The sequence below is a fragment of the Cydia strobilella genome, chromosome 7, assembly GCF_947568885.1.
Source record: "Cydia strobilella chromosome 7, ilCydStro3.1, whole genome shotgun sequence".
Classification (NCBI taxonomy): Eukaryota; Metazoa; Arthropoda; class Insecta; order Lepidoptera; family Tortricidae; genus Cydia; species Cydia strobilella.
This window is the reverse complement of record NC_086047.1, coordinates 5,620,138-5,633,969: the sequence shown is the minus strand read 5'-3', so window position 1 is coordinate 5,633,969 and position 13,832 is coordinate 5,620,138. Positions and strand designations below refer to the sequence as shown.

The window sequence follows — 13,832 nt, the reverse complement described above, 5'->3', positions numbered from 1 at the left end:
GGACAGGATCAGCCACATCTTGAAGCGTGCTTCTATAAAAACATATTTCAAGCCAATGAAGAAGATGTCACAATTCCTGAGGCCTGTAAAATGCAATACCCCTCTACAGACTGCAGGAGTGTACAGGCTGGACTGTGAGTGTGGCCTATCATATGTCGGGCAGACGAAACGGAGCATTTCCACTCGGGTGAAGGAACACATAGCTGATGTCAAGCACCGTCGACCTAGGTCTGCTGTCTGTGAGCATGTCATGGATAAAGCCAATCACTCAATCAAGTTTGATAAGCCTCTGGTTCTTGCCAAGGAGAAGCGTTACATACCCAGAATGCTGCGCGAGGCCATTGAGATTAAGAAATATCCAAACTTTAATAGGGAAGATGGCTTTTCTCTACCACCAGCTTGGGATCCTGTAGTCCACCTGATAAAGGAGCAAGCGAGACATAGACTGTGAGACCGTAGTGTTGGATGATGCTGGACATTCTGATGTTTTGAAAAGATGTGTCCCGCCGAGTTTGTTGCCGGTCCCATATTGGGATACCCTCCTACAATTTAGGAGGGAATTAAATCTTCTCGGGTCCGTGGTGTAGGGTTGGAGCCGGCATAGTTTATTTTTTATCGCGTATATATATATATCTTTACTTGAAAAATAATTATAGTGTATAACTAGCCTTATGAACCGATTTTGCATGTACAACCAGCCTTAAAGTTTGTAGTCTATGATTGTTCATTATTTTAGTATGTGGGTATTTTTGCATTTTGTAATTTTTCCTCAGTCACCCGTTGACCACGAACGCTGTAAAGAGTTCGAAACGTCGGGATGTATTATAAATTCAATATACGCGATATAATCCGTTTTCATAGTTTTATTTCATGAGTAACTATCGCGGTAACCGAAGACAATATTATGTATTATGTTATTAATTAAAGATCTGAATAGTTATAAAATTAAAGTTACCATTGTTATAACAAATACCTGCTCTTCTTTAATGACATTTTTACTTCAATTATTATTTTGTATATTACCTTCGACAGTAACAGTTACAACAGATCCTTGGTATCCTTGACTTAAAATTAGTTGCGTTAACTGCAGAGTATTGTCCACAATCTCTCCCTCGTAATGAGGCCGTTCAAATTCCAGGTGCACAACTGAAAATTAAAGTTAGGGTTATAGTCAAAGCTGTTACACACAGGAATATTATATTCGTTGAAAACAGAGATAAGTTGAAGATATATACAGATAAAGATTGTTAAATCGTAAAATAAAATCCGTGGCGGGAAGACGGGATGGTGAAGAGCCTCTCATCACGAAGTATGAGAAGTTGGTGTCATAATCGTCACAAAGCCGCGAGCTCTATTTCTTCGTCATTATTTTGATGGATACTATCTGAGTGAATTCAAATAGACGGCATTACAGTTTCAAGCAGAAGTAAAACACGTTAAAGAAACCTTTGCCTTACCACGAGTTTGACACTGACATATTCGCTAACGTCTGCGTAACTTACTTTCTATACATCTCGCTCGCACTAATTTGCCCGTACGAGCGAGATGCGTAAGTAAGTTACGCACACGCTAGCGAATATGTCAGTGTCAAACTCGTGGTAAGGCTATTAAACCTCAACAATGATGAAAACGCAACTTTTTACAGATATCAGCAGTCTTTGTTATATGCTGGTCTTTATTTGAAACTAAGCGATAGAATAAAACCTACTAACAACAATGTTAACACATTTATTCTGGCAAGCAATTTACAGCAGTACTTTACGATGTGGTGCGAATCGGGTAGTGCTGAGACATAACACAAATTTCATCCTAACAAAATTACATAGGTAACTTGTGTTGTGAATTTGTACCGCGTTGCCTCGAATGTAGTCATAAATTAATGTCTATTGCCAAAGTGGCAAGTACGGACTTGTATTGCGTATTTTGCGTGCGTATTTTTTGTCACTTTAATCGTACATTATTCTATATAAAGGTCAGGTTATAACAGGCTTCAAAGTATCACGTTTCGGGCGGAGCAACTCGAGAAACTGTAAAGAAATTTCATACAAAATTGAAGGACTAGGCCGCGATTATTTTTTTTTAATTTTAATGTGAACATGGCGTCTGTGTTCATGAACAGGCTAAACCGCCGAATTATATTTTTATATCTTTATAGATCTGTATCTCCTTAACCGTGCATGGTAGCGTAATTCTCATGTTTGAGAAAAGCACTATACATACCTTGGCGTGAGAAGGGGTTGCCGGCCTCATACTTCCCGGCCTCCCGGCCCCCTTACTTCACGGCCTTTGCAGTAATGTACTGTTCTAGCGACGTCTCACCAGACAAGAAAAAATTGAAGTGAGAGTATAAGAAATACATCATTTTCTATAATTTACTACTATAATTTTTTGATGTTTTTTTTAAACTGCTCTTCTCGTCATATATTACGGGTGACGCACGCTCACGACCTCAGTAGCGCGGGAGCGCTTTGTAGATAGGGCTCCATAATACGCATGACTATTACGGCGGTTGTTTCACGCAGGGGCCGGCGTTCGGTTACTGTGTAAAAGTCGTTCCTTTGCGCGTTTTCAAATCGATACCGGCCTCTTAAATTACAATAAAGCAATGCACTATTTACAATATTATCATAGAATTTATCCAGACGTACAGAGACGTATTGAAAAGTGATCTAACCTTCAGGTAGCTCTACTACAATGGTCGTGGATGCTCCACTGGTGTACTCCCGAGAAGCCTGTACCACTAAGTAAATCCGTCCTTCTTGTAACGCTGCTGCGGGTAGCGCATTTGTGACTGACAGAGTCACTAGATTGCCGTTGACCGTAATGGCGAAATGAATGGCGTAATCTGTCGGAAAATTAATAAAATAATTTCTTTAGGGTTATGTTATTGGCAGGTACTAAGTAAGGGTTAAAATCCTACTCACGTCGGGATGCAAATAAAATACCTATCTAATAGTAAAATTTAAAATGGTCCTAACGAATATGTCAATAATTTGCTTAGTGACTTGTAAAAGCAATGATCAGATCTGATTCAGTGGTGCTAATTTAGCTGTCTTATTTGGGGGCATCAAAGCGCATGTTAATAGTACATTATCATACAAGTGCGAAAAATAGGAAATTTGCAACGAGTGGTGATAAATTAAAACAAGACCGAAGGGAGTGTTTTAAATAGACATGAGTTGCGAATTACCTTATTCGCACATGTAACGTACAACGTTATACAGTAATTAATGGCTCTTAAATTTTCGACATAGTTACGTAATGTGCTAATTATCGCACTAGTGCGGTAAAGTAGCAAAATATGTACTGTAAATTGTGTTACTACTCTATTTGGCGACTGCTTCCATATTTTAAACGATAATAGGGACTAAATTAAAACGACAAACAAATCAATGGAGAGACAAGCGTAAAATAACAAGCTAGTCTTTGTAACATTGGGAATAAGATTTAGTTTTCCTTGACAATTGCAAAGGTTTCTCTGCATGTCTGTATAGAGTTAGCAGAACAATGTTAACAAGATGTCATACCTCCTTCCAAACTAAACTGTACGAGTTCATCATAGCCTTGCTCCAACGTGATCGGTTGTTCCACAGTAACTTGGTCGTTTTCGGTATAAGTCGCTAAGTAGAACGCCTGACTAAATATCGGCTCGAGGGGCAGCTCGAAATCAGAACTACCATATATGGTAACTGTTGTGCTTCTTGTTATAGGAGGGTCTCCAGTTAGGTCGACATCCTGTAAAAGTTTTTTTTAACCATGTAGATGTCACTGCGAGCGCCTCTGCGTGTGCATAGAATTGTATTAATGGAATTCACTCATAAAGTGTGTGTGCACTTTTAAGCTCGCTGTACGAGCACAAACTAGATATTGAAAGATATCATGGCCATAATGGGATTCCCGATAGCGCAATTAATTACCGGGGGCTGAGTTAGGTTAGGGGTTCAGTTCAAGGACTGGAAGGAAATAAAATGTGTTACAGAGCATTTGAAGCCGACTATCATTATAAGGTTGATGCAAGGATTTCTAGTCCTTTCAGTGCATACCTTGTCGGATTTTACTCGTTTGATCAATAAATTATAAGTCTGTTTTTTTTTATTCCGTAGACTAAAATGACAACCACAAAAATGTCAAACGTAGATATAATGAGACCAGCTTAAAACAAACAGTGTTCTTTGTTTTCGGTTTGTGAATAACCGATAAATATTAAATTAATTTTAGATTCAAAATAAACAATAAATGAAATCTAGTCGCTACATGATAGGAAATAAACATTAAATAAAATCTACTCACTACTAATCTATTAAACATTAAAAAAATTACATTGACGTATCGCCGACCTGACGCAACGCCGTTTTGGTATTTTTGGTTTACGTATTCGACATTCGTTACTTTACTCGTACAGTGATCGGATGTATTCAGTGCGTTTTCTCTCGTCTTCATCAACAAATATAAGTACCTCCCAATAGTTTATTTTCGTTTAGTACCGGTTGTAGCACATCACTATTTATAAGACGTAAAAAACTAGCAACACATAAAATGTCATTTTAGAAAACTTTACTATCAATTAGCCAAAAGCATAACACATGCAAACGTCCATTGCTGAAGATGAAAAGCCCTACTTAACCTAATTTCTTAATGGATGCGATGTATGTTTGACACTCACCGTAGCACTAATAGTCAGAATAATCGGCTCAGGAATTGATCTTATAAACGCAGTGCTCTTCAATACGGCTTTAAACTCTTTAGCATCAGTCGAGGCCGCCTCATCATACTCGATGCCAATATATGGATTGTCCTCGATACCGAAATCGATTCTGTACGTAGTGAGATCGATATCTCTAACGATTATGTCGCTGACGCAGTTGGTGATTAGGAATCCGGGCGGCACGGGCGTAGCGATGGTGAAATCGTACGTGGTGGTTTCTGATGCGGTGGTGTCTGGTGTCTTCCACAACGGCGGATTGTTGTTGTTGTCGTTTATTTCTATGCGGATCGTCTGTAATCAAATATCAAAATATTCTTTATAATATCTGGCTGGCTGATTAATATCGGTTTAAAAACTACAGTTAAATGGGCGGTTACATGCGTGATTACAAGGGGAAACGATATATTCTACAAATATATATATTTCTAGTCTTCACCGTAAGATTAATAATCAAAACTATCAAAGCATCGTTTAATATAAAAAATTTTTTACTACCGCGTAATATCTCCAAAATTTATAAAATAAAAAAACCTTGTTGGGGACAATTACAGTGCAATTCTATCGATGCTAACTGTACAACTAATAAACAAACACAGGTTATGTTACGCAACCAGGAGGTTTAATATATATGAATGAATGAATAGTTTATTTACATGAAGATAGATACGTTGCATGAAAAGGCAAAATATCTTGCTTTGAAGGCTCACTCGGATACTTACAAGAGGAGACGACGGAGTTTGTCCGTTCGTACATGTGAAGGCGTACGTCAAGCTAATAAGGTCGGCAGTCTCGTGTTCCTCAAACAGCCTGTACGCTTCGTTTGTACGAAGGATAAAAGCGGAATTTTCAATTGATGCATCGATGTATGGACCTTGGTTGAGATCACTTGACGATGTAAGGGTGAAGCCTGTAATCATTTATACCGATTTATTGTTTGCCGCGGGTGCCTTAATTGAAAACTAAGTAGGACTACGCTTTTGCGTAGCCAATAGTTCGAAAAGTGAAATCTTGATCGTTGTAAGGGACGAGATCAAACTGCTAACTGCCGATCAAAACACACAATTTTGTAACTTTAGCGAGCTTTCAGCTAGCGTGTAAAAGCAAATCAGAATACGCATCGAATTACTTTGAAGAATTCCGGACAAAATTGACTTTTGTTTGAACGCAAAGAACAAGGAAAGCTTGGGTTACTAATGGATTACCTAAAGTTTTTTGCGAAATTTTTATTTTCCAAACAATACCTATATTCCAAAAATATTAATGCCAAATAAATATTTCCCCACGCAACAAATAGTATAAACACAATTCCTTACGGAAATTTATGCAAAACAATGTTTTGACATTTCCTTATTTCGTAAATTTTTATTTAAGCATTTTTTTGTTACTCGAATCAAAATATACGTAAGTCAAAACAAAACATCTCAAACGTAAAGTTAACCAAATAAATACTTAGAAAATACTTTATTTGATCATTTTAATACAGCAATGTTTGTTTGCTATACTAACCAATCATACTTTTTAAGCAACAGTTCGTTTTTGTGTGGGTCGCAGTTCTAACCTAACCTGCTTTTCTAGAAACAGGTCGTCTTTGTGAGGGTCGCAGTTCGAACCTAACCTACTTTTCTGGCAACAGTTTGCCTATGTCACACTTTGGGGTCACAGTTCTAACCTAACCTAACCCAATTTTGTGGCAATAGTTCGTTTTGTGAAGATTGTGTGTTGTTGTTGTTGTGTATTAAAATAAAATATTTTTAACTGAACACTAGTATGGATAAAAAATCGTTTGTAAAGTAATATGTTAGACAAACTACAAATTGTTAAACCAAGTAAAACATTTGGCAAAAAACAGTGGGTTTAATGAAAGTTTTCTGAATTATTGTTTGGGAAATAATAATCTTCTTCTTCACGTGCCATCTCTGTCCAGGAGGTCGGCGAACATATGTCTATATGTCTCTCTTTGTTCAGTCATGCGAATTAGTCTATCTATGCTCTTCACTTTTAACCAGTCTCTTATATTTTGATAAATGATAATTTGCTAAATACAAATCTGGCAAATAAGTATATGGGAATAATCGGATTGACAAATGTATAGTTGGAAAATATTTGATGGGAAATTAAATTTGGTAAAAATATTTCGGTAAAATAGCAGGATCCCGGAAAGCTTTATGAAGCTAGTGAGGTGTTAATATTTTTCCCTTGACACGGAAATAACGAAACACCAAAAAGGTCTGATGCATTCACCAAAGTGACACGTGTGAGATGTGTGTTTGTGTCCACTTTTTGTACGTTTTTTTATTTTTTTATTTCGTGTAAGCCATAAGCCATATTAATCCACTGTCATTTATAACTGCAATCTCACCTCCAATATCAGTAACTGCGCGTTGTAAAACAATGCCTTCATGATAATCCTCGATGCGAACGGTGATCGGCAGCTGCCAAGTCGTGACATCTTCCATTATGCAACCTGAAATTTATAAATATGTATTTGGTAACAATCTTACACAAATTAACCTAGTTTTTTTAATACCACACCTGTGGCAAACAAATATATGGCCCGCCAGATGGTAAGCGGTCACCGTAGCCTATGGGTGCCTGCAACTCCTGGGGTGTCACATGCGCCATGCATTGTTACCAACCCTTTAAAAACCTGGACACTCCTTTTTTGATGAACCCTATACTGTATCAATGCTAATAATAGTTAAAATGTATCTCTGGCTATATATGGCAATATTAGTGACAAAACATTTATTTCTAGGGTTCCGTACCCAAAGGGTAAAAAAGGGACCCTATTACTAAGACTTCTCTGTCCGTCTGTCTGTCATCAGGCTGTATCTCATGAACCGAATCCGAATACTGAAACATAAGACGAACATGCCGACCGATCGAGCTAACAAGAAAAACAATCGAAAAAGCTCGACTCGTTGAATTGGATTTGTAACCCATTTCAAGTACGCCTACCAAATCTTGGGGCACGGCAGTGCCCTCGCTATGACGAGCAAAGCCAAGCGCAAGGGCACTACCTACCTTTTCTTGAAGCGCTTCGTTGTTTTTTTGAACCCTCATAACTTGGGTTGGGATTATAGGATAAACATAATTCTCGGGATATGTATAACCGATGTGTATACTGTAACCTACAGGCCATCGGTTCCTTTAGGATGCATCCGGATAATGCAAAGAGGGCCAGCTCACGAATATGAATTCTATAGAAAAATCTAGGAATTATAATTATACAGTGCAGAATATTCTCTACTGACCCATTCAGATTACTAACTCCGAATACATGACATACGGTCAACTATATGCGTAACCCAGAGTGAGGACGGGCAAGAAAAAGACTACAATTTCCCAGTTCACCTTTGGATAAAGGGTAACTTTACTAGGGCGATAGTCGAAGTGTCAAGTCTTTTATAGCAGAGCTTACTGTATTTACTATACCCCCTTACTGACCCCGGAACAAATACCAAGCCTATAAGATTTATGAGGTTTGTGATTTTAGCCGTGTAGGCTTTTACTGTAATATTCTACTTGCTTTGTGGGCTTCTACCCTGAGAAAATAGATGCCTTCCATTGAATTACAATGAGACTAAGGATTTGCTCCGAAAGCTATAAGTAAATTATTCAAAAAAGTTACCCCAATGTTCAAGTATTTTGGTTGTTAGGTATAGTAAACGTCAAAATATGCCTACTTTGCTCTAAAATTGTGTTCAACAGATGTGTTCATTTATAGTAGTATAGTAGTAGGTATGTACATGTATGATGCTGATTTAAAGGAGACCATCACTACTATCACACTATATTGTAACACTAAAATAGGTAATATAATGTCCATATATAAAAAAAAAACTGTTGGTGCTCAATTTGCCAGTTGAGAGCAAAGTAGGCACATTATACGGTACTCAAAAATATCGACTCGTTCGTTTAGCTGGTTTATGGCCTTTTGTAGGTACTTAGCCTATATAATATAAATAAAATTAATACTGACCATTGCTGCTGTATATCGATGCTAGAAGGCACCCGATGAATAAATAATTCATCCTAAGTCCCATTTTATTTGGATTACCATTATTTGGACACCACTTTCAATAAAATAACACAAAACTTGCCACGTAGGTCGTAGGTGAAATGTTTACTGATTATCCGAACTTAGGCGCTCTCTCTTTCTATATACAGTTTAATAAATTAAATACTAATTATTACACAATATTAGCTGCTATTTTATATTATATCCTGTTTTGTGTACGTCAACGTTAACAAAAATGTATATGGAACTAACTCCGTGAAAGATTATCATTATTATCAATCGATTGGTATCATTTAAGAGGAAGTTGAGCGATAATGAAGCGATAACATTGGAAACGCGACAAATGTGATAATTAAGTATTTGTTTTTGAATGATATGCTATGAAATCACACTTATGATATGGGATAATGGTTTTATACGTAATGCTTTCTAGTTCACCTAATACCTATTATAAAATACGAATAATTATTTATGTTATTATATAGGTATATAAATACTAAACAATCCGACCAACTTCACGTCGCTGAAATGCGAATGCTAAAGTGGTCTGCTGGAGTGACACTCATGGACATAGTACCAAACCGTTACATCAGGCGTCCTAGCCAAAGTGACAATCGCTTCGCTTCGCCATCGAATCGCTTTGTGTCTCTCCATCGCTCTTCCATATTAGTGTGACAGTGACAGTTGCGTTTCGTTCGCTACGGAGCGTTAGCGGTTGGCATGTTGTCTACGGGGCCTGAGGCTCGTTCAAAATAAGACCCATACAGGACAAGCTAATAACGGAAACACGACTCCGATGGTATGGTCATGTCATGAGAAGGCCGGAGGACCACATGACTAGGAAGGTGCTAGTGTGTGAAAAAGCCGAAAAAGAGTGGACAACCCCGACTTACATGAATGTCCGCAGTTAAGAAAGACCTAGAGAATAAGAATATAGACCCGACGACGACCCGGAACAGATACAACTGGAGAATATTGATTAAGAGAGCCGACCCCAAATAAAAATGGGATAAGGCCTGAAGAAGAAGAAGAAGAAGATATAAATACTAAACAATAAATATCCATTTCATAGCGGGCGATTTCATTTTACGTTTGTTTAAAATGAACCTATAAAAAGTGTACAGACAAGCAGTCGTCTTCACTTGGCTAACGTTGTGATTTTTGCGGGGCAATATAATTTAAAATTTAAGTTTAATCATGACTTCTGTCGTACATAATCTCATTTTTAGGCTTGTCTGGGTCAATTGAGAACTACCGTAATGGCCCCATTAGGTGTTCGTGATTGCAGCATAAGATATGATTTTATTTATTTTTACTCGTTTTAAGGGTAGAAAATGTAAATATGTCACTGCCATAACGGTATCGACTATTTACGGATTTAGTAAATGAAATCTTTTCAAATACAGTAACAGAAATACTTAACAATATCAAAAGCAATTACCTATTCTTTCCGATGTAGAATTGCTTTAGTTTTGCTTAGGGATCCCATTAACCCGGGGTTAAGCGGTTAAACCGTTAACCCAGTGTCAAATTGTACTGGTAACCATGGTAACCTCAGGTTTAAGAGTACGGCAAGCTCGGCCGAATTTCACCTTCCCATACAAAGGGAGTTTCGTTCTCATTTTAAAACTATGTGTTGGATTGTAGTGAAACTTTGCAAATACAATGACATGAGGTATATCTAGGTTTGTAATTAGCTTATATAGTTTCAGTTTATGAAATAAACGAAATAGAGCAAAAACAAGTTTTGTATGAAAAACTTAAATTCGCTGTTTTTTTTTAACTATGGTATCTGAAGCTACATAAACTAATCACAGACATAGATATACTTTATCCTGTCGTAAGTACAAAGCAAACTAGCTACTCGTTTTCAAATAAGAGCGTAACTACTTTTTTATGGAGAACCGAGCTTGCCGGGGACCCCTAACCGGTTAACCCCGGGTTAGTGAAATGGTGCAAGTGGCGCTTACACGTTAGGTTAGGATAAATTTAGTCTTGGGATAAATTTAGTTTTGTTTTTCAGCATTTCAGGAGTTGAATTAAGAAATTTTTATATTAACAGATTTTTACGAAAATTCTTTGATGATAACATGGTGTGACATACATGATATAAATTTAGTAGTCAATTAGCTTTGTTACTACTGATATCGGTGTAATTGATTTATGCATAAATGCCGCTTCATATGATACTATCGAGACTTTTATCTAAAGCAGGTTCTACTGATAATGTATTAAGACGGTACTCAATAATCTGAGGTTTTAGGGGAAAAACCTTTATTGAAAAAAAGAAGTAAAATAATAATGAAAATTTTAAATGTTTTAAATTCTTTAGTTAGTAGTTTAAAGTTAACTGTAGTTTAAGTATAATAAGTATATGTTGCTGTGGCCTTACAGGGAGTCACTTAAATTAACCCAATAATATGTACCACCTTTATAACTGGTTTGTGACATGCAATAAATGATTCTATTCTATCCTAGTCTATGTTATCGTATGGTAGTTATTTAGTTAGGTAGCGCCTCGTTACTTTTATATGTTGATGTCACGGTCGTATTGTAGTATCTCGCAATGACTTTTCTAAACATGTGGCAGTTATATAGCTATGTTACATCATTTAATATCGTAGTGCAATATTATGTAGTATTATTTATATATATAATAGTTTATTTTAGCATTGCAGCTATGAATAGCTCGTTTTTTTCTGCATTAGAAAAAGACAACAAGATTATGACGTGTCTATTTATTGAAAAACACTTGTTGAAAAATAATTCACAGCAAATATCTTATCGCCACCTATTATTATTAATCATAAAAGCACAAAAATATGGTAGCCACGATAAATTGTGCAATCAACTTGAGTCGGAGCATAATATAGGTATATTATCAAGACAATAATGCTGCATTATTACCATTCAAATTACGTATGACTCATACATTTACAAATACATTTACATTTTCATATTTTTAAAGTGATTACTGCTACTACTACTACTACATTTACCTACTTCAAAAACTCTTAAAAACTACGGTCCAAAATTAATCGTGTTTAATGTTTCCGCGTTTTTGTAAATATAAGGAAAAAAGAAAAAATATCATATTTATATAAATATAAAATTACTTAGATAATTACTAAGTTCTGTTACCAGAGTTTTCAAGGAATAAAAGGGAATAGATAGCGATTTTTAATTATTCATGTATACAGTTGTAATAGTACATTACTACAGAGGCCGGGAAGTAAGGGGTTGCCGGCCGAATGCATATATACGGCCGAACGTAGTGAGGCCGGATAGTTATGAGGCCGACAACCCCTTTTCACGCCGATGTATGTATAGTGCTTTTCTCAAACATGCAATGAAATAAATAAAGAAATCTCCACGAAATCAAAGTTTTAATTCTAAAGAAACTAAAAGTAAACTAGGCACAAAATATAACTACCACTTGTACCTATCTTTATCACACGTGTCGTATATTTTACACATGTAGTTAATCAATTTATTACACAAATGTTCAAAGGTATATTTATGTATCTTTGATTTTTCGCCTTGTATCCTTCTGACTGTAGTTTTAGCCACATAACTAAGATTACATCGTTTTTTATGTTGATATTATGCTTCACATACATCGTTGCCTTAAACATGGAGTATAATTAACAGGTATTCATTTAATATTTTCGTCGGAACTCATATTAAATAACACAATAAACAACGCACAATAAATCCAATAAAATATAATTACAGATACACAATGAAAAATGTTCAACTTTACCTCCAAAACGATTAAAAAACCACCAACGCGTGTTTGAGTAGACATTTTTACCGCTAATATTTAAATGAAATATGTTTGTCAAAGGACTGTCTCATTTCAAACATAGACAGAGATAATCATACTATCTTTGTCTTACACTGGTACTAGCACCCAAAAGAAAAGGATGAGTCTAGGTTTTTTGTTCTTATTTACTGACAAACTGGTTTGACCAACTATATTTTAAATCTGTATTTGTAAGTAAATTTGTAATTAAATATTATTGGAATTTGTTAATAATGTTTTATTTATATATTTTTTGTAAATTCGATACAAATAAAACTGCAAAATATATTAATAATCGTTTATTGTTTTTTTTAAGGGGTATTGGCAGAATGTCATTCCGAACCATAAGCAAATATTGGTTATAATTCTTTTTTTTTGGCTGAATGCCATGATGCTGTGTCTCAAATATATGTGAAATGGAAATTAAAAAAGAGCCACTTCCCGGCCTAGGCCTGCAACTTTGTATGAAATTTCATTACAGGCCCCTCGTCTAGCCGCGCCGGAGTCGTGATACTTCCCAGCCTAATATAAAGAACGTAATATCAATATTACATAGCATGTTTGAGAAAAGCTTATTTATAAGTGATATTTCAATTTCAATTTCAATTTATTTATTTTGCTAATATACACAGATACAATATTGGTCATGTCAGTGTTGTACAAATTCATGAGTGCATATTACGCCACAATAGGCATGCAAAATATTAATCTTACAAGCTTACAATACCACCTAATATACATTGTTGTTCTGTTTTTGCAGAATTCCTTATAGCACTCGGAAAAATGACGTAAAAAAAACACGTCAAAAGTACGCTCCCTGTTCATGTGGTTTTTAAATGCTATTTATTTTTAACCATATTCAGGATGTATCAGCCTTGCACAATTCGATAGCTTGATTATTCATATTTAATTTAATATAGAGTTTACGTCGGTTTCTTTGATTAAATACATAGACTACAGATAGAGCTTTCCAAGCCTGCCTTTTTCACAATGGTCTAAATCTATACGTTTTCGTGCGAAACTGAAAAATAATGCAATGTTTGGAGAGGAATATCTTAGGTAAAACTAAAACTAATAAACTAGTAAAAATAAAAAATGGTGGTCACAAAATTTGCGGTAATGTAGAGGCCTCATTAAAACAAGCAACTGGACCTTCTGGCAAAGTTGCAAGATTGCATTGGGCACACTTTTGTAAAGTATAAATTTCATAAATTGACCGCGTGTTTACGTCTTCTAGCAATCTGGAGCTTTCCAAGGATATTAAACATATTAAACATAAAAAAAAGGATTTCCAAGGATTC

The 13,832-nt window shown here is 35.9% G+C and overlaps 1 protein-coding gene across 1 annotated transcript in view; it reads right to left on the bottom strand.

The window, feature by feature from the left end:
- Positions 1–8,829, bottom strand: part of LOC134742977 (uncharacterized) — a 50,694-nt gene extending 41,865 nt beyond the window's left edge. Inside the window, exons 1-7 of the mRNA XM_063676211.1 lie at positions 8,688–8,829; positions 7,065–7,169; positions 5,425–5,612; positions 4,664–4,996; positions 3,528–3,735; positions 2,675–2,845; positions 1,024–1,146 (exon numbers count right to left, since the gene is read on the bottom strand). Coding sequence (XP_063532281.1) covers positions 1,024–1,146; positions 2,675–2,845; positions 3,528–3,735; positions 4,664–4,996; positions 5,425–5,612; positions 7,065–7,169; positions 8,688–8,751 — 1,192 coding nt within the window. The 5' untranslated portion in view covers positions 8,752–8,829. The remainder of the gene's footprint in view (positions 1–1,023; positions 1,147–2,674; positions 2,846–3,527; positions 3,736–4,663; positions 4,997–5,424; positions 5,613–7,064; positions 7,170–8,687) is intronic.
- Positions 8,830–13,832: the final 5,003 nt, after the last annotated feature.